This window comes from Lepidochelys kempii, chromosome 1 (assembly GCF_965140265.1).
Source record: "Lepidochelys kempii isolate rLepKem1 chromosome 1, rLepKem1.hap2, whole genome shotgun sequence".
Lineage (NCBI taxonomy): Eukaryota > Metazoa > Chordata > Testudines > Cheloniidae > Lepidochelys > Lepidochelys kempii.
The window spans coordinates 238246528-238266689 of NC_133256.1; the positions used below are offsets into that span (position 1 = coordinate 238246528).

Consider the following 20162-nt stretch of genomic DNA (forward strand, 5'->3'; position numbering starts at 1 on the left):
CCAGCAAAAATTGGGGGGATGTGACCACATATGCCTGCCCACGTCACCTCTGGGGGAGGGGGGGGTCTCAGGGCTTCAGCCCTGCAGGGTATGCCTGCTGGGGCTCGGGATTAAGGCCCTGAAAACCCCTCCCCACGGGGCTGGGGTCTCCAGCCCTGGCAAGTGCCTCCCAGCCCTCGAATTTCTGAAGTGTGGTATGTGGCTCAGAGGGTCAGTAAGTTTGGCCACCCCTGATAGAATAGGTCAGTGTTAGATATGACTTTTTACCCCAGGGCCTTTCGGGAACAGGGATGGAGTCCTGGAACATAAAGCCCCAGAACCCACAGTGTGATCTGAACATGCAGTTCAATAACATTTCTATTGCTGCTTCCATCCTAGGATCTCAAAGCACTTTAGAAACATTAATTAGCAGAACCTCACACAATAGGTGTGGCAGGGAAGGCTCATCCCTATTTTACAGACGGGGAAACTGAGGCACAGAGCAACTAAGATGCATATTTTTAGACTTGGCACCTTGATTGCTTGTACTTCGGGGCCTCGTTGGAGACGCCTGGGGCGTGATTTGCAGAGCTGCTCAGGGCCCACAACTCCCCCCCCGGGAACTGCTGCATGCTCAGCGCTTTCTTTAGAACAGCGAAGCTGCTTGTTCATTCGCCAAGATGGGGATTTAGGAGGAGACCGTTTTTTAAAAGACCCTGGTTACCCTACTCCAGAAATCAAGACAAACCCCGCGCAGGACAGAACAAGGAGCTTGTCCAGCATACCACGCGGGGAGAGGGAGAGAGAGAGAGGGGGGACAGCCGCCTCAGCCCTTCCCCGCTGACACCCCAGGCGCTGCTCACGGGGCCCGCACGACGCCTGCGGACGCCCTGCTTTGGGGGAAACTCCCGCGGAGGCGCTGGGCCGGGCAAAGAGCGGGGAGGCCGCAGGCAGGGGCTGGGGCGGGCAGCACCAGCGACTCGTGCTGCAAGGAGAGAGATGCCCCCAGCCTCTGCGCCTTTCCGGGGGTGGGGAACACAAGCAGCGGCTCTGTTTACAGCCCAGACGACGCCCTCTGCGGGTGCCACCCGCTGCCGGCAGACGGGGCGTGGCCAGACCCTGCAAAAGGGGCTCCGCTGGGGCAAGGCCCGGGGGCGTGCGCCAGTCCACAGAGAATCGCAGAGCAGGAGTTATGGCGACCCACGTGCAGCTGAGCCCTAAGGCCAAGATGCCCATCCTGGGGCTAGGCACCTGGCAGGTAATTGCAAAGGCTCCAGGGTCTGGCACGCCGGGTGCAGTGCAGCTGCTCTCTGCCTCCGGAGGCGCTCGGCTCTTCGCGCTGGCTTCTCCCTTCGCAGGCGCGGCCGAAGTTTCCAGCTGTGTCTGTGCAAAAGGCAGGAGTTTCTTTTCCTCGGGCTGCCTGCGATGCCGGAGGCAGCGGCACAGGCCCGATAGTTACCCTTTGGCAAGCTGTTTTTTGTTTACGTTGCTAGCAAGATGCGGCTGTCCTTGTGAAGTCCAGTTTCCTGGTAGGTGTTTGGTTTTATCGCGCTCAATACCTGGCCCTTATATGGATTTAGGGTCCGAGCAGCGTTTCAGCTGCTTTTCTAACCATGTCGATAAAAGGCTAACGAGCAGCAGTTGTAGGAACTGGGCTTTGTTCTAGGTGCTTGGATTCTGCAGCGACTTAGCGAGCATAAATTGTTGTTTTAAGAGTTACTGGTGCTGACTAAAATGTGGCCAGCACTGGTGCATGAAAGACTCTTTTTAAAAATTCAGGTTTCCAAAGGTTCCTTGGCTCCCTGGTAGCAAATTTCGTGATGCATTTTACTTAAATGCAAACAACGTTGATTGTAATGGTCCTTTCTGGCCTTAGATTCTATGAAGGCATGAAAACTGGTATTTGTGGTATTTCTTTCTTGATCTTTAGCTACCCAAGTGCAGAATGTAGGTCAACTTCTGATTTCAGTCACACCAGTTTAAATCCATAATAGCTCTGTTGGCATTGATGGAGTCATTCTGAATTTACAGTGGTATAATTGAGAAAAGAATCCCATCCTTTCTGTGTAAATGGAACCCTTCCTCCTTTTTAATTCCGTTTTTTTCTTTCAGTCCAGGGTTTATGATGTCACTTGCTTCCATGGTGACAAATTGGGACTGCAATTACAAGAATCACTCTTACCAGGGGAGTGTGTTTATGTGCAAAAATATATTAAAACAACATTAAAGCTGGCAATGTGATTACACAGAGAACAACAAAGATCACCCTGTGTGTGCATTGTTTTAGAACGGTTTTATGCACAGTAAAAAAGAGCTCATAGTTATAGGAAAATACTTGCGGTTTCTACCTATTGTATTGTATTGATGGCCAGTATTCTGCACTGCTCAGTGTTGTGTGTTGGTGTGATGAAAGCCCCCCTTCAGATGTACACTAATGCAGAGACAAAGTTAACATTGCTGTAGGAACATTCAGAGTTTTTGAGAATTCTGTCATCTCTGCCCAGCATCTGTTACTTTTAGCTTCATAACTTACCAACATATAGAGCAGAGGTTCTCAAGCTGTGTGCTGTAGATAACGGGCCAGTCACATATAGTCCTTGTTCCACCTGCTGAATCATGCTAAAAGAAGTTTATAAAATATACAGACTTTCCTAGTGTTCACCTTCTACTTGAGCAAGTGCTGTTTACCACAGGGTGATTATGAAGTAGCCAGTGGGAAAGGATATTGATCCATATAAAGAAAAGGAGGACTTGTGGCACCTTAGAGACTAACCAATTTATTTGAGCATGAGCTTTCGTGAGCTACAGCTCACTTCATCGGATGCATACTGTGGAAAGTATAGAAGATCTTTTTATACACACAAAGCATGAAAAAATGGGTGATTACCACTACAAAAGGTTTTCTCTCCCCCCACCCCACTCTCCTGCTGGTAATAGCTTATCTAAAGTGATCACTCTCCTTACAATGTGTATGATCATCAAGGTGGGCCATTTCCAGCACAAATCCAGGGTTTAACAAGAACGTCTGGGGGTGGGGGGTAGGAAAAAACAAGGGGAAATAGGTTACCTTGCATAATGACTCAGCCACTCCCAGTCTCTATTCAAGCCTAAGTTAATTGTATCCAATTTGCAAATGAATTCCAATTCAACAGTCTCTCGCTGGAGTCTGGTTTTGAAGTTTTTTGTTGTAATATCACAAATTTCATGTCTGTAATCGCGTGACCAGAGAGGTTGAAGTGTTCTCTGACTGGTTTATGAATGTTATAATTCTTGACATCTGATTTGTGTCCATTTATTCTTTTACGTAGAGACTGTCCAGTTTGACCAATGTACATGGCAGAGGGGCATTGCTGGCACATGATGGCATATATCACATTGGTGGATGTGCAGGTGAACGAGCCTCTGATAGTGTGGGATGTGATTAGGCCCTATGATGGTGTCCCCTGAATAGATATGTGGGCACAGTTGGCAACAGGCTTTGTTGCAAGGATAGGTTCCTGGGTTAGTGGTTCTGGTGTGTGGTTGTTGGTGAGTATTTGCTTCAGGTTGGGGGACTGTCTGTAGGCAAGGACTGGCCTGTCTCCCAAGATTTGTGAGAGTGTTGGGTCATCCTTCAGGATAGGTTGTAGATCCTTAATAATGCGTTGGAGGGGTTTTAGTTGGGGGCTGAAGGTGACGGCTAGTGGCGTTCTGTTATTTTCTTTGTTAGGCCTGTCCTGTAGTAGGTGACTTCTGGGAACTCTTCTGGCTCTATCAATCTGTTTCTTCACTTCCACAGGTGGGCACTGTAGTTGTAAGAATGCTTGATAGAGATCTTGTAGGTGTTTGTCTCTGTCTGAGGGGTTGGAGCAAATGCGGTTGTCTACAGCCATGCTCTGCGATACAATAGATGGTGTGGTGTGGTCAGGGTGAAAGCTGGAGGCATGTAGGTAGGAATAGCGGTCAGTAGGTTTCCGGTAAAGGGTGGTGTTTATGTGACCATCACTTATTAGCACTGCAGTGTTCAGGAAGTGGATCTCTTGTGTGGACTGGACCAGGCTGAGGTTGATGGTGGGATGGAAATTGTTGAAATCATGGTGGAATTCCTCAAGGGCTTCTTTTCCATGGGTCCAGATGATGAAGATGTCATCAATGTAGCGCAAGTAGAGTAGGGGCGTTAGGGGACAAGAGCTGAGGAAGCGTTGTTCTAAGTCAGCCATAAAAATGCTGGCATACTGTGGGGCCATGCGGGTACCCATAGCAGTGCCGCTGATTTGAAGGTATATATTATCCCAAAATGTAAAATAGTTATGGGTAAGGACAAAGTCACACAGTTCAGCCACCAGGTTAGCCGTGACATTATCGGGGATAGTGTTCTTGACGGCTTGTAGTCCATCTTTGTGTGGAATGTTGGTGTAGAGGGCTTCTACATCCATAGTGGCCAGGATGGTGTTATCAGGAAGATCACCGATGGATTGTAGTTTCTTCAGGAAGTCAGTAGTGTCTCGAAGGTAGCTGGGAGTGCTGGTAGCATAGGGCCTGAGGAGGGAGTCTACATAGCCAGACAATCCTGCTGTCAGGGTGCCAATGCCTGAGATGATGGGGCGTCCAGGATTTCCAGGTTTATGGATCTTGGGTAGTAGATAGAATATCCCAGATCGGGGTTCCAGGGGTGTGTCTGTGCGGATTTGATCTTGTGCTTTTTCAGGGAGTTTCTTGAGCAAATGCTGTAGTTTCTTTTGGTAACCCTCAGTGGGATCAGAGGGTAATGGCTTGTAGAAAGTGGTGTTGGAGAGCAGCCTCTTGTTCATATTCCAACCTATTCATGATGACAACAGCACCTCCTTTGTCAGCCTTTTTGATTATGATGTCAGAGTTGTTTCTGAGGCTGTGGATGGCATTGTGTTCCGCACGGCTGAGGTTGTGGGGTAAGTGATGCTGCTTTTCCACAATTTCAGCCCGTGCACGTCGGCGGAAGCACTCTATGTAGAAATCCAGTCTGCTGTCTCGACCTTCGGGAGGAGTCCACCTAGAATGCTTCTTTTTGTAGTGTTGGTAGGGAGGTCTCTGTGGATTTGTATGTTGTTCAGAGGTGTGTTGGAAATATTCCTTGAGTTGGAGACGTTGAAAATAGGATTCTAGGTCACCACAGAACTGTATCATGTTCGTGGTGGTGGCGGGGCAGAAGGAGAGGCCCCGAGGTAGGACAGCTGCTTCTGCTGGGCTTTAAGAGTATAGTTGGATAGGTTAACAATATTGCTGGGTGGGTTGAGGGAACCATTGCTGTGGCCCTTGTGGCATGCAGTAGTTTAGAAAGTTTAGTGTCCTTTTTCTTTTGTAGAGAAGCAAAGTGTGTGTTGTAAATGGCTTGTCTAGTTTTAGTAAAGTCCAGCCATGAGGAAGTTTGTGGAAGGTTGGTTTTTTATGAGAGTATCCATTTTTGAGAGCTCATTCTTTATCTTTCCCTGTTTGCTGTAGAGGATGTTGATCAGGTGGTTCCGCAGTTTCTTTCAGAGCGTGTGGCACAAGCTGTCAGCATAGTCTGAACAGGAGAGTGGATTTGTGTGTGGGGGGGAGAAGGCCCAACTTGATTATCATACACATTGTAAGGAGAGTGATCACTTTAGATAAGCTATTACCAGCAGGAGAGTGGGGTGGGGGAAGAGAAAACCTTTTGTAGTGGTAAACACCCATTTTTTCATGCTTTGTGTGTATAAAAAGATCTTCTATATTTTCCACAGTATGCATCCGATGAAGTGAGCTGTAGCTCACAAAAGCTTATGCTCATATAAATTGGTTAGTCTCTAAGGTGCCATAAGTCCTCCTTTTCTTTTTAAGAAACTGAATGAATCTCTGCAGGTCAAAGAGGTAGAGTTATTGACTGAGCTAAAGGAGAACCTGTTTCTTCTGCGTTTGATCCTGAAATGTGTAGAATGCTTGCCACTTCTGTTGATTTCAGATTTGACTAGACAAAATTTGAAGTGAGGACAGATGGGGAAAAAAAAAATCTTTCTACCTTCTCATCAATTCCAAGGGCAGTCTTTGTGCACTCACAGTAAAGAAATTTATTTGAGCATGAGCTTTCGTGAGCTACAGCTCACTTCATCGGATGCATACTGTGGAAACTGCAGCAGACTTTATATACACACAGAGATCATGAAACAATACCTCTTCCCACCCCACTGTCCTGCTGGTAATAGCTTATCTAAAGTGATCATCAAGTTGGGCCATTTCCAGCACAAATCCAGGTTTTCTCACCCTCCACCCCCCCACACACAAACTCACTCTCCTGCTGGTAATAGCCCATCCAAAGTGACAACTCTCTACACAATGTGCATGGTAATCAAGGTGGGCCATGTCCAGCACAAATCCAGGCTTTCTCACCCCCCCACCCCTTTTTCTTTTTTTCCGGGGGACACACACAAACTCACTCTCCTGCTGGCAATAGCTCATCCAAACTGACCACTCTCCAAGTTTAAATGCAAGTTTAACCAGAACGTCGGGCGGGGGGGGAGGTAGGAAAAAACAAGGGGAAATACGCTACCTTGCATAATGACTTAGCCACTCATGCTCAAATAAATTGGTTAGTCTCTAAGGTGCCACAAGTACTCCTTTTCTTTTTGCGAATACAGACTAACATGGCTGTTACTCTGAAACAGTAAAGAAAGTACAGCATTGAATAGTCTTATCGTATGTATCATTTATCTGGCCCTGAGCATATACTATATGAAGTTACACAATGAGGGAGCAAATAACCAAAGAGGCCCAGCAGCATTTGGATTTGAAGGTTTCAAAGCCATCTAGGGAATTCAGCCACACAGTGCCAATTAACCCCAATGCAACTAATAAAAATATCAACATTTTGCATCCCAAAGAGAGAGCTGTTAGGCAAGTCCTCCCCCAACCACCTTTACTCCCAGGACTCCAGGAACATGTGCATGGACTGTGGGGAATGGGGAATAGTATTTTTTGCAAGATTCCATCTTGCAAGCAGGACTGGTGCTAGACACAGTACTATCGAGGCTTCTGCTACCTGGTAGTGCATGTGGGGAGAGGGTTTTGGGGGTACTTAAAGGAGCATCCTCGCCCCAAAAAGCAGTCCCAACTGATAGGGAGGGTGGCTGATCTGGGCTAGGCTTGCAGTAGCAAAGGGATGTCCCCATAAAGCTATCCTGGTTGGGGGGTGGGTGTGTGTGTGTGTGTGTGGTCGGAGGAGGTAGAGGGAAGGGCAGGTAGGCAAGAGCTACCCCCATAAATCCTATGGTGATTGTTTAGCCTACACATAATGCTGGATATAGTTACACAGCCAGGAATCCAACACTGTTTTCAAACTAGAAATTGACCCTTCCAGGTGGGATTCTCTGAATTACTCTTGCTTTGTGTTTCACACACTCCTTAGGGTTTTGTTGTATGGGACGGAATCCAGAGTAGTTTTATGCTCCATATAAATAGAGATCACAGGATAAATTCCCAGGTACTGAAGCACATTCAAAATGGTGATTAATCTGATGTAGTTTGCATACCACTGGATTAGCACACCCACTCTGTGGTCAGTTTGAGCCACTCTCCTATCTGGAAATGTTGGTGTTTTACAGGTGTTCATTTTGTTTTCAGGCTCCTCCAGGGAAAGTGGAAGAAGTGGTGAAGTTTGCCATCGACATTGGATACCGCCACTTCGACTGTGCCTCTTTGTACAAGAATGAGAGTGAAATAGGGGATGGGATCCAGCAGAAAATCAAGGAAGGGGTTGTGAAACGGGAAGATCTTTTTGTTGTCAGTAAGGTACAACTGGCTACAGGAATTGTATCATGGGGTCATAGGGCAAATAATTTAGTTACATGGAGAGAGATGGAGCTCAACAGACAGCCCATGCTCCAGGGATAAAATGACCGAGGGAATAATCCCCTTCATCCCTCCTGTTAGTTTTATGCTTCTGTCTTTCTAGCGAGGCAAGGAGAGGGGTAAAAGCAAGGAAAATGGGATTCGTGTAATTCTGTTGTGTGGAACAGGATCTTCCATAAAGTTCATCCATTATTTGCAATGGGAGAAGAACCCTGTTGGGAGCATTTTGACAAATCAGGGAATGGTAGCGTGGCCACCATGATCATGTGAATTTCTCCTGATCTGCAAATTTCGAGTCTTTGCTATTTTAAGTTTTTCCCCCTAGAAGCATGGTAGGAAAACAAGAAATTAGAAGTCTCTAGGTCAAATTCAGAGGCAGTACTTCAGTTATATATTTTAACTTACTGATGTGTAAGGAAGCCTAAATCGGTGGACGCAATGTAATGCAATGCAATGCAAACCTGGAATAAGGTGTAAATTAAAGTTGGGGGCCTATTATAACTTTTTTACTTTTCTAGTTAATTGTCTTAATGGCTCTACTTTTCTCTTCTGGCCCACTGACATATGAGCTAAACCAACTTAGATCACCTCTACGCTCCTCTCTGAATTTGTTCCTCTGCCTAAAACCAGCTTTTAGTAGAGCAGGAAATTTGTGAGTATTTGTATTTTAATTTTCTGGAGAAAATTCAGTTTTTCAACAAAACAAATACAATGTTTGTTGTTTTTGTTTTGTTTTTTGTGGTCTTTTGAGGAGGGGAAGGTTAGAGGGTGGTAAAAAACCAAAAACATCTCACTAGAAGATGGACATTGTTACTAGGAATTTTTTGTTTCTAGTTTTTCAATTTAAAAAAATGGAAATTTTTGACCAAAATAAAATTTTCTCAGCACTTTTAATTTTGGTCAAAAACCAGTTTTTCATTAAAATATTTAAATAAAAGACAAGTTACAGCCAGCTCTAGTTTGGGTTCAGGACGGTGATGTGTGGCTTATTGGGGATTTACTGAAGTTTCCAAATACCTTATGACAATTCTATTCTTGTATCTGAGCTTTGGAATTAGGTAATAAAAATCAGTAGGCCATGCTGACAACTTTAATCACTTTGGAAATGTGGAACTGCCAAAATACGTGCAGTTTTTCCCATCTGGGGACACATGGTAGGAAGCTTTATTCTGTCAATTCCTTTTTATAAATACTGTATTTTGAGTTTGGGCTCTATTTTAATCTGTCACTTAAAATTTTAGCAGCAAGACACATAGATCTGTCTTTGGCATAAGCTATGTAAGCAGAAAGGGTGATGTTCTCAGACCTGTTTCTCGTAGATATAAAATAGCCTCTCTCCGGACAGGGGGATTCTGTAAGGTTTCAGAGTAACTGTCCATTTTGGTTTTCTCGTTGCAGCTGTGGTGCACGTTTCATGAGCGATCCCTTGTGAAGGGGGCATGCCAGACGAGCCTTGCTGCACTGAAACTGGATTATCTGGACCTCTACCTTATTCATTTTCCTATGGGATTCAAGGTAGCGAGCCTCCTCTAGTTCTTGTCTCCTCCTCATCCTGAGAGAATCCTTGAGTGCTCAGATGCTAGGCCGTGGCCACCATCTAGTCCGCCAAGGAGGACTAGCCTCCTTCTGGAATTTCTCTTTGCCATGTTTTATTCATCTAAGTGTTGCACTGTATAGAGAAACCGTGAGGCCACTTCTCTGGCAGAAGAGGGGTGAGGAGGAGACATCTCTATAGATGTTGCTTCCACAGCATTCCAAGCCTCCAGTGACTTTGATAGCAACCAACAAGTGCTTCTATGCAGGTCACCTACATGGCAAAAGCAAGGCTATACTACTGTGCATATGGGTATTTAGTGTCGATTATCTCTTTAGGAGTTCTGGTGGCTGCATGCTATACTTTTCTCTCTCTAAGCAATAGCAGAACTGTGAGTTTACAACGTAGAATGAATATTTTTGGAGTCGGGCATTTCCCATCCAGGCTTCTTCAGCTGCAGGGGCAGTGTTGTGTGGATTCCAGTTTTGGGAGAAAAAACTAGATACATCCATGGAGGATAGGTCCATCAATGGCTATTAGCCAGGAGGGGCAGGGATGGTGTCCCTAGCCTCCGTTTGCCAGAAGCTGGGAATGGGTGACAGGGCATGGATCGCTTGATGATTATTTGTTCTGTTCATTCCCAAGGGGCACTTGGCATTGGCCACTGTCGGAAGACCGGATACTGGGCTAGATGGATCTTTAGAAAGGTCTGACCCAGTATGGCCAATGTTCTTAATTATTGGTCTATTTAGAGTGATTATCAATGGAAGATGAAGCAAGTCACAGAATTAACCATAGTTTTTTGGAATGAATACCAGGGCTGGAATGAAACTTGTTACATAAAGAGTGGAGGACTTCCCTCTCCTCTCTTTAGACTTATTAAACTAATTACTTGACCAAAGGTTACTATTTCCCCTCTATTAGCTCCAATTTAAGTCACCATATGCAGTATGGCCCTGATTCAGCAAGGTACTTAAATATGCGCATAATTTTAAAGTTTTGCATATGCTTAAGTTCCTTGTTGAATTGGGACCTATGCATCCATTTTGACTTGCTGATAGAATCTGGGTATTCCAGCTCTGAAAGCAAATCTCTTTAAACTTTCTGTCTTGATATGACAGGCTGGTGAGGAGGTGCATCCTGTAGATGACAATGGTATGGTTGTCCCCAGTAACACGGATATTCTGGACACATGGGAGGTAAAAATTCACTCTTCGTTCTTACACACCAGAAGTGGAGCAGAAGGCTGCATGCCTGTAATGGTGGGGGCTGCAATGGTGTTCATATTAGGGTTTGGAGAGATGTATTCGGCTGGGGGCTGCTCACAGGGTCTTTGCATCACTAGGAATTCAAGGTTTCCATATGTTCTTTGTTCAGAGCTATCTACCCTTTATTCCATTTGAGTGGCATGATTCTACGTCTGTTGCGGCTACCCACAGCCTAGGTGACATAGTGGCTCTGAGAGTGCCATTTTCTCCATAAGAGGAAGGCTGAGCATTGTGGAAAAGAACAATGTGATCACCTACCTGTATAGCTTGAGGCTCTGGTCTGTTCTCTTCATGTCTGTGTCCTGTCAGCTCAAAAACGGAGTGATTTATTAACCTCTTTGCTTCTATTAGATGGCATAAAAAGACAGTGTCCTAAAAGGATGAGATTTGGCTCTCATGGGGAAAGGGTGGGCTGGTCTGGATGTGATGGTGGGATGGACTCTGGGGAACAGACATGCTTAACGTGAACAGTTAATTCATCGATGCAAAAATTTTAAGGCCAGACATGACCATTAGATCATCTAGTTCAGGGTGGGCAAACTATGGCCCAGGAGCCGCATCCAATCTTCCAGATGTTTTAATCCGGCCCTTGAGCTCCCGCCAGGAAGTGGGGTCAGGGGCTTGCCCCACTCTGTGTGCTTCCTGGAAGCAGCGGCGTGCCCCCCTTCCAGCTCCTACATGTAGGGGCAGCCAGGGGGTTCCGCATGCTGACCCCGCCCAAGGGCTACCCTCCCAGCTCCCATTGGCTAGGAACCACGGCCAATGGGAGCTGCAGGGGTGGCACCTGTGGACAGGGCAGCGCACAGAGGCAACGCTCCATGTAGGAGCTGGAGTGGGGACATGCCACGAATTCTGGGAGCTGCTTGAGGTAAGCGCTGCCCAGAGCCTGCACCCGTGACCCCCTCCCATGCCCCAACCCCCTGCCCCAGCCCTAATCCCTCTCCTACCCTCCGAACCCCTTGTTCCCAGCCCGGAGCACCCTCCCACACCCCTGAACGCCTCATTTCTGGCCCCACCCCAGAGCCTTCACCCCCAGCTGGAGCCCTCACCCCCTCCCACACCCCAACCCCCAATTTTGTGAGCATTCATGGCCCGCCATATAATTTCCATACCCAGATGTGGCCCTTGGGCCAAAAAGTTTGCCCACCCCGGTCTAGTCTCCCCTCCTTATTGATTTATCAGTTACTGTGGTAAAGGGAAAAGGCTAGGCTGGCAGAACTACTAGCTCCTGTACGTGACTGGGTGACTTTGTCCCCTTAGGCTGTGGAAGAGCTGGTGGATGCAGGCCTGGTGAAAGCCATTGGAATCTCCAACTTTAACCACGAACAGATTGAGAGACTCTTAACCAAACCTGGTTTAAAATTCAAGCCTGCCAACAACCAGGTAAGGTATTTATTCCTGCTGGCTTCTGATGAACACGTGTCTAAAGGCTGGGCTGCATAGGCTTGAACGGATCTTAAAAAAGGAGTTTGGAATTCAACAAAATACTGAGAACTCAGGAACGTCTGTGGACGTTACCATGCAGTGAGTGGGTATTAAGGTTGACTACTGGGATGCAAGTTAGGATTGTCATTCATGCTGTGTCTAGACTACCGAGATACACCTCATAGCAGCATGTGCAGAATATAGAACCTTTCATAACCCCATGAAATGCTGTAAGCAGTTTCACTCCTCCTCCTAGCACCCCAAGGTATCTGAGCCTGACATTGCCAGGGTCTTCGTCTCTAGCACCCTCTGGTGGTCACTTTGGCCCTGCAATGGCCTGGTCTGTTTCTGTCCGCATCTTCTGTGGCCCACCCAGTTATCTCTTAAGTTCTGTCCCCTTCCAGGGTAAGGAAAAGACAAACTGAAAATCCAGATAAACATCTAAACGAATGGTGGTTCTGCCCCTTTTGGGCTATGCTGCAGGTCCCTCCCTTTGCCCTACTTTCAGACTCCACAGCATTCTGTGTTTCTTAAGCTGAGCACTGCCACCCAGGACTTTCCCCCTGCAGGTTCTTCTTTGCAGCAGGTTTCCTAACTGCCTCTTCTCCCAGGGACCTTTCTACTTCAGCCTGCCTTCATCCAGCCCTTCCTACCTACTGGAAGCTCCCTCAGCTGAGTTCCCCTCTGTCTTGTGCAGTACTTGCGAACCCTTTCACTCACTGCTAGGATCAATAGTTGTCATTACGTCACCAGATCAAGATCATCAGGGGGTTAGCTGCTACCTCACAGACCAGACAGAACCCAGCTTCCCCTTAAAGGACCAGCCAGTCCATGACAGATGTTGTAAACATCAAGGAGTTCTGGAACACTGTTACATTTGAGCCTACAAAATATACCCACAGATTTAAGCCCACTAGAGTTGATTTATATTTTGCCTTGACTTGTGCAGTTTTTTTTCATTGTGCCAAAAAAAAAAGTAACCAGAGATTTCTGGCTTTACACTATGGCTGCTGAAAATTCCTTTGGCCTCTGCTCAATGCAGTACACTGGGCAATAGCATTCATGAGCGTTTCAGAGTCTTACGGCTGTGCTTTTAGTTTTAGTGTTATCCTTGTGTGACGTCATGATTCTGCAGTACGATTGGGAAGGGTTCCCATATAATTTTTTTCCCAAGAGTTTCCGGCTTTATTAAATGACTCCTTTGGGTGAATTTTAACTGTAGTGTGGTCTAAGCATAGGTGGGAGGGGCTGTATTTGTGGACACAGCATTGTAACCATAAAGTTGTGTGACCATTGCAATTGCCAGTTGAACGTGCCAAGTTAGCACCAGCACCTGCAGCATAATATATAAACATGGGAATCCATACTCACATGAACGGTGCCATTGACATCAGTGGGACTACCTGCACGAGGTAAGAGCTGGCAAGAGCAGGCCAAAGGCTTTTCCTTTGTACCTTTGAACATGTGGTGGGGTCTTGCTCAGCCAGTTTCCCGTGACTTCAGAAGGCAGGATAAAGGATTTGATAACTACTCCATTTGGCTCTTTCTTTATGGAGTATAGTACACAGTTTCACTTTTTTAAATATTTGCTTAACACAGATTGCTTTAAAATAGTTTTTTAATAATAATGTTGTCTAATATTATGTAGCTGGAGTACCCAAACGTCCCATTCAGGATTAGGTTCCCACTGTGCTGGGTGCATTACATAGATCCTAAAAAGACACAGTACCTGCCCTGAAGTGTTTACCGTCTAAGAAATACTTAAAAATGAATATAGACCTAGTCAAACCCAGCACCGTATACAAATGTTTTACCATGCCAAGATGCACTGCTCTGGGTAGAAGCATATCCATGCTTTACAGGCTGCATTATTTGAATGTGTGATCAGTATATGAAAGGAGATTCAAAATTATATTAATGTAAATTTTTTTAAGATGTTAAAGCAACAAGTTGGTAAATCTCCAAGTTCTGGTTTCTAAATGACAATTACTCTGGTACGTTGCCCATACACAGTATAGTAAAAGCTTTACATATATACCTGCCTAGCAAAATTCTACTCACCATGGGAGAGTACCTTTTGTGTGTTGGGCAAGTAGAATATTATCAGGCTTTCCGTAATCATCATCATGATAAAAGAAGGAAGAACAATTTTGTGGTTAATTCACTGAATGGCGACTTCGTAGACCCTGATCCGCTACAGACTTCCTGCATGATCATGGGCAAGTCACCTACCCTTGTTCCCCCATTTTACAGATGGGGTACAAGTACTTTGTATATCTTGTCTGCCCTGAAGCGCTTTGAGTCCAAACAGAGACTGTCACTGTGTTGTACAGAACCTAGCACTGTGTGGTTCTGATACAGGTTCAGGCCTCTAGATCAGGGGTTCTCAAACTTCATTGCACCATGACCCCCTTCTGACAACAAATTATTACATGATCCCAGGAGGGGGGACCGAAGCCTGAGCCTGCTTGAGTCCCACAGCCAGCCCCAGGTGGGATGGCCAGAGCTTAAACCTGAGCCCTGCTGCTCCAGGCAGGGGGCCAAAGCCCAAGGGCTTCACCCCCAGTTGGGGGCCTATAACCTGAGACCTGCCACCCAGGGCTGAAGCCCTTGGGCTTTGGCTTTGGCCCTGGGCAATGGGGCTTGGGCTTTGGCATCTGGCCCCAGCAAGTCTAACACCAGCCCTGGTGACCCCATTAAAAAGGGATTGCAACCCACTTTAGGGTCCCGACCTACAGTTTGAGAACTGCTGCTCTAGATGCTACTGTAGTGCAAATAGTAATCAACAGCAAGGCATGTAGATATTTTGTGTGTGATGGTTCTGCAAGACTTCTTTATACCATAGGTATACGAGTGGCTCCAAAGGTAGTCACAGGGTCTGTATTCTCTGGAGCACAGGAGTGCTAGCAGTGCAGTCTGCCACTGGATGAACCTGTGTGTCCTTGTGCCTGCAGATTGAGTGCCACCCATACCTTACCCAGGAGAAGCTGATTAAATATTGCCAATCCAAAGGGATCTCTGTGACTGCATACAGTCCCCTTGGCTCTCCTGCCAGGCCATGGTAAGAATGCTTGGCAGCCTCTCTTCTTGGAAGCATTTTAGAGTATGTATGTCTCTCTCTCAAATCATTGAAGAAAGTTGAATGTCCAGTGCAGTTACAATTGATACATATTTCTGTCGCTATATTGCAAATACTCCTGTGAAATATATCCTGTTTCATGCAAGGGATGGTAGTCTACCGTTAACCTATTGGCTGTGTTTTTTTTTTTTTTCTTTTTATAGGGCCAACCCAGGGGACCCTACTCTTCTAGAGGACCCTAAGATTAAAGAGATTGCTGCTAAACACAGCAAAACCTCTGCTCAGGTACGTTGGAGTCACAGCACCGTGCATGTTGCCTCCTTTGTAATACATTGCCTTGTGCCAACATTGCACTCTTTCACAGATACTCTGCGGTCTTTACACAGTGACTCTTTAGAATGTCTTATTTTAAATGTAACTCAGTATAGAAGGAGAGGGATTGTCAGAACAAACAGTTCAGTCTGGGAACAGGAAGGACCTGGCAAGGAACAGGGAGTGCCTGTCATTAGCACAGATTATTGCTGACCAGCCTTAAAGATGGGCCTTTGGGTGCCCTCCAGAAAGTGCCATGTTGATCATATGAACTTAGCGATGAAAGGGGCTGTGGAAAAAATCAAATGAGGTTCAGCCAAATCACCCTATGAATCCTTGATCCGGCTAAATTATTTTTCATGGATGCCTCAGTGATTCGCTATTTGACTAAAGCTAGCAGGTGTGTGTTTGTTTTCCAGAATTCAGTGTTTGTGAACAGTTGGGGAAAATTTCTCATGGCTGCTCAGTTTGACCATGTTTCTACTTCTTAGTATTTGCTGTTCACAAACACTCTTACAACTGTGTGGGGGTTTTTGTTTTTGCTCGTAAGAATGTTTGAGAGAATGACTCTTCAGTCAGATCTTCATACTCTCACCCAGTCAGCAGCTGTAGGCTCCAATCATAAAGTTGCTTGAAAAAGGGTGAATTTTTTTTCCTCAAAAAACGCTTCCTGAAAAATGCATCCCTTTTTCTGGTGAAGATGTCAAAGCTGGGAGCCTTAGCTGTTCCTCGTTCAGTTCTTAAGACCAGATCTGATCATCTGAATCCCTGTATAACACAGGACATGGGGGTCACGGAGGCAGTCCTGTTTTCCAAAAACTTCTTGCCCGAGCAGGGAGCAGAAACAATGACATTGCAAACAATTCATAGTTGACTTGAGCAGCTTGCAAACACACTACAGGCTGTAATTTGTTTACACAAACCACCTGAGGAATACTTCTGAACAATGAATAGATTTGCAGAAACTGGAATTGGTTTGTAACAAAAAAAAAGTGCTACATTTCTAGAAAACTTATTTAGAACAATACCCCCCCACCCCAAACAAACCAAAAAACCCTCCAAAAAACCCTTGACCAGCACTACTAGTGACTGGTAGCTTCAGTGTCATCAGAATTCCTGTTCTTTCCTCTCAGGTTCTGATCCGGTTTCACATCCAGAGGAACGTGGCAGTCATTCCTAAGTCTGACAAACCACACCATATTGAGGAGAACTTTAAGGTAAGGTTTCAAATAAGACTATTGCTACACCTATCCATTACAGTATCAAGATGGGGTGCCATCTTCCTAATTTTCTCATTTATCCCAAATTACATTTGATGGAAGCAAGAGAAGGGGCAGCAGGGTAGAAAGATCCTTCTATATTTCAGCATTCAGTACTGCATTTTTAGTTGTGCGTTCATATTTTGTGTGAAAATTCAAGTGGACTTGCATTTTTGTTAAATTTAAAACCAGGAGCGAAGTGAGTTAAACTGTCACATCTTATTTGTCATACCACATTTCCAAGTCTCTTAATTTTAAGCTTTAATTCTACTCCTACACAGCTAGAGTTAAACTTAATTTAATACCTACTTCTTATATTGGGCTTTTCAGCAGTAGATCTCAAAATGCTTTGCAACAGTGGTCAGACTCATTATCCACCTCTTTACAGATGGGGAAACATGGGGCAAGTTACTTCACCACCCTCAGTCACCCAGCAGGTCAGTGGCAGAGCTAGGAATAGATCTGTGCTCTACCCACTGGGATGCATTACCTTTATGTAATTTAACATGAGTAGACTTAAATACATAAGGACACGTGTGACAAGATTAGGCCTATTTAGTTTAGAGAGGAGAGGACTTGAAAAGGGCCGTTATGGCACTACAACGGTTGATATAATAAAGGTCAGTTGGAGCGAGCATCTAATACAAAAAGAACAGGAGGACTTGTGGCACCTTAGAGACTAACCCATTTATTTGAGCATAAGCTTTCGTGAGCTACAGCTCACTTCATCGGATGCTTTCAGAGGAATCTCCCCACTGTATTTTCCACAGTATGCATCCAATGAAGTGAGCTGTAGCTCACGAAAGCTTATGCTCAAATAAATGGGTTAGTCTCTAAGGTGCCACAAGTCGTCCTGTTCTTTTTGCAGATACAGACTAACACGGCTGCTACTCTGAAACCTGTCATCTAATACAACAAGGTGACAGGCAAAACTTATACAATGCATAATTTAACCCTGGAATGCAGTGCCACAACACATCCCTGACACCGAAACCTTAGTAGGTTCAAGCATTTCTGGCTGCCTAAAACATCAGCAGTTGTACAGGACAGGCTAAAAATGCATTAGCACTATAATCACTTATGCTTCAGGGTATAATGCTACCAATAATTGATGGGAGTTAGAAAGAAGTCTCCTAGGGGAAGGTTATTCCCCAATTTTCCACCATCTGCTTCCTTGCACCTTCCTTGCTAGAAGCATCTAGCACTGATCGCTGTTGGGGGGACTGCTATCCTGAAACAGGTATGGCTATTTCAGTGTTTATAAAAAGGGAGGGGAAATCCCAGCAAATCTCAGCAGGGGATGGGTCTGATCATTTCCTCAAAGAGGAAAACTGCATAACTTTGCTAAGGTGCCACAGTCTGGCTGAAAGCCTCTTTCTCCCAGTGGAGAGAAGTTACTCACCTGAGGGCTGCCCTTGAAGTCAGTGGGACAATAAGTGAGTAAGTGCCACACGAGTCATCCTTCTTGGACTAGAACTGCTCACCCAGCAGTCCACTGACTTCATTGGAAATACTCATGAGAGTAAAGAGGTACTCTGGCCTTAGAATCTGAGGTGTCTCTTTCCATTGCACGTTGCAGAAGTCATGGGACGACTTTAGTTGGGTGCTGGGTCGAACTTCTGGAAGCCTGATGTCGTACGAGCAGTTACAGATGAAAGGACTGTTTGTGTGTGTGTCGTGTCCTAGTGCTAAGTATTCCATTCTACCTGAAGTGAGGGTAGCTGGTGTAATTACGCTTCAGTGGAATTTTTGGTCACCCAATCTGGTACAATTCACCCCTGCTCTAAGTCATAGCTGCCTTATCTTTACATTAGGTGCACTTAATTTCCAGCTGCTTACAGACCTAACTTAAAACACTTTCCTTTCAGGTGTTTGACTTTGAATTGACTAATGAGGAGATGGAAACCATCCTCAGCTTTAACAGGAATTGGAGGGCTGTTGAAATGCTAACGTAGGTTGCTTTTCTTCTGAATCCTACAGAATGCCCAGAATCCCACTCATTGCTTACTATTGCTTTTAAAGGCAAGGCAGGATCTCTCTTTGAGAAAGGGAAAGCAGGCAGGACCCCAGATTTTAAATCATGGGCTTTGGGTAATTAGACATACCTTAGACTCTATCTATACTACAAAATTACGTCAGTATAGTTTACGTCAGCATACAGCCACTGTAGTTATTAAATTGCTTGTGTATGCACACACTTGACTTTGTCAGCACTGCACATCCTCACTAGCAGCGCTTGTATTGTCAGTGTGGGGCATGGCTCTTGAAAACCTGTAACAGTCAACAAAGGCGATGCAGTGTCTATGCTGACGCTGCATTGACCTAATTACGTTGACCATGCATGTACGCTGCTTGGGGAGGTGGTGGTGGTAAATTGGCAGAGAGAGGCACTTACGTCAGCGGTAGCCAAATTTAAGTGAAGACACTTCCACAGCTAGGGTGAGACAAGGCATCTTACATTGACCTAACCCAGTAGTGTAGACCAGGCCTTAGAATGACTGATGTCAAGAGGAAGATAATCCCTACATAGTCATTTCTTTAGCAGGTACTATCCCCTCTATTTTGTCCGTATGTTCCAAATACCTACATTAAATGACTGCTTCGGCAAGCGGTGTTCCTCTGACTAAGATGGAAGTGGTATGGAAGGAGTGGCCAGGAGGTTCAGAATGCTTTTAATGCCTACAGTAGGGACCTGCTTGGCAAACATCTACCTATGCACTATTCAATACCCTGCCTGTCTTCCTGACAGAAGGACATGTGTAGTTACTTTGAATACTTGGTAACACCCACTTTTTTTTTTAGGGCTGTCAATCACAAGGAATATCCATTCAAAGAAGATTATTAAAGCTGGTGTTTCTTTGGCATCTCTGGCTATTAGAGTTGGAGCCTCTTCTGCTCTGACTTGTTCTTCTATACTGATTGTGTCCTTCAACTATTGTCTGCCCTTTTACCACCAGACATGTGGGTTGAAGGAAGAAGAAATGTATATAAAAGCTAAAGAACAAATATTTAACACCTTTAGAGGGGTTACCTTTTTATCAACGGGTTGGAGGTACTGCTTTTTGCAAGACTACTGAAAGAAAGTTAACTTTAATTCCTCTTTTGTTTACTTTGTATATTAAACTCCACTTCCCATCTAGTCACTTGAGGAGGAGTTCAAGGTAGGTTAATACAATGTCAGTACCCTAAGAGATGCTGTATTAACTATGGAACTCTTTATACAGTTGCTTGTATGCCACTTGTCTGATTGTTCCAGCTGGATAACTATCCTGTGCCTAATGTATTGAAGACATTAAACAATTCAGAGTACAATTATTTGAATGAGTGTATTCACTTTACTAAATGGTGCACCAGTAGGCTAGTGCAGTGGTTCTCAAACTTCATTGCACTGCGATGTCCTTCTACTTCATCATTCTACTTCATGATGCCAGGATGGGGGGAACCAAAGCCTGAGCCTACCCAAGCCCCACCACTCAAGGAAGGGG

General features: G+C 45.2%; 1 protein-coding gene across 3 annotated transcripts; it reads left to right on the plus strand.

Annotated features, from left to right (window-relative positions):
* The first annotated feature begins 807 nt into the window (after window positions 1-807).
* On the plus strand, window positions 808-19989 carry LOC140901135 (aldo-keto reductase family 1 member B1-like). Of its 3 annotated transcripts, XM_073319451.1 has the most exons (10): window positions 891-1237; window positions 7573-7740; window positions 9199-9315; window positions 10456-10533; window positions 11863-11985; window positions 14982-15088; window positions 15310-15391; window positions 16552-16635; window positions 18546-18628; window positions 19480-19989. In XM_073319451.1, exons 1-10 carry the CDS (start codon window positions 1172-1174, stop codon window positions 19520-19522), a joined length of 951 nt encoding a protein of 316 aa, XP_073175552.1. In that variant the 5' UTR covers window positions 891-1171; the 3' UTR covers window positions 19523-19989. The 3 variants fall into 3 exon arrangements, with proteins under 3 accessions (XP_073175560.1, XP_073175552.1, XP_073175563.1); XM_073319459.1 differs by lacking the exon at window positions 7573-7740 and having other exon boundaries at window positions 808-1237; XM_073319462.1 differs by lacking the exon at window positions 891-1237 and having other exon boundaries at window positions 7649-8452.
* Window positions 19990-20162: the final 173 nt, after the last annotated feature.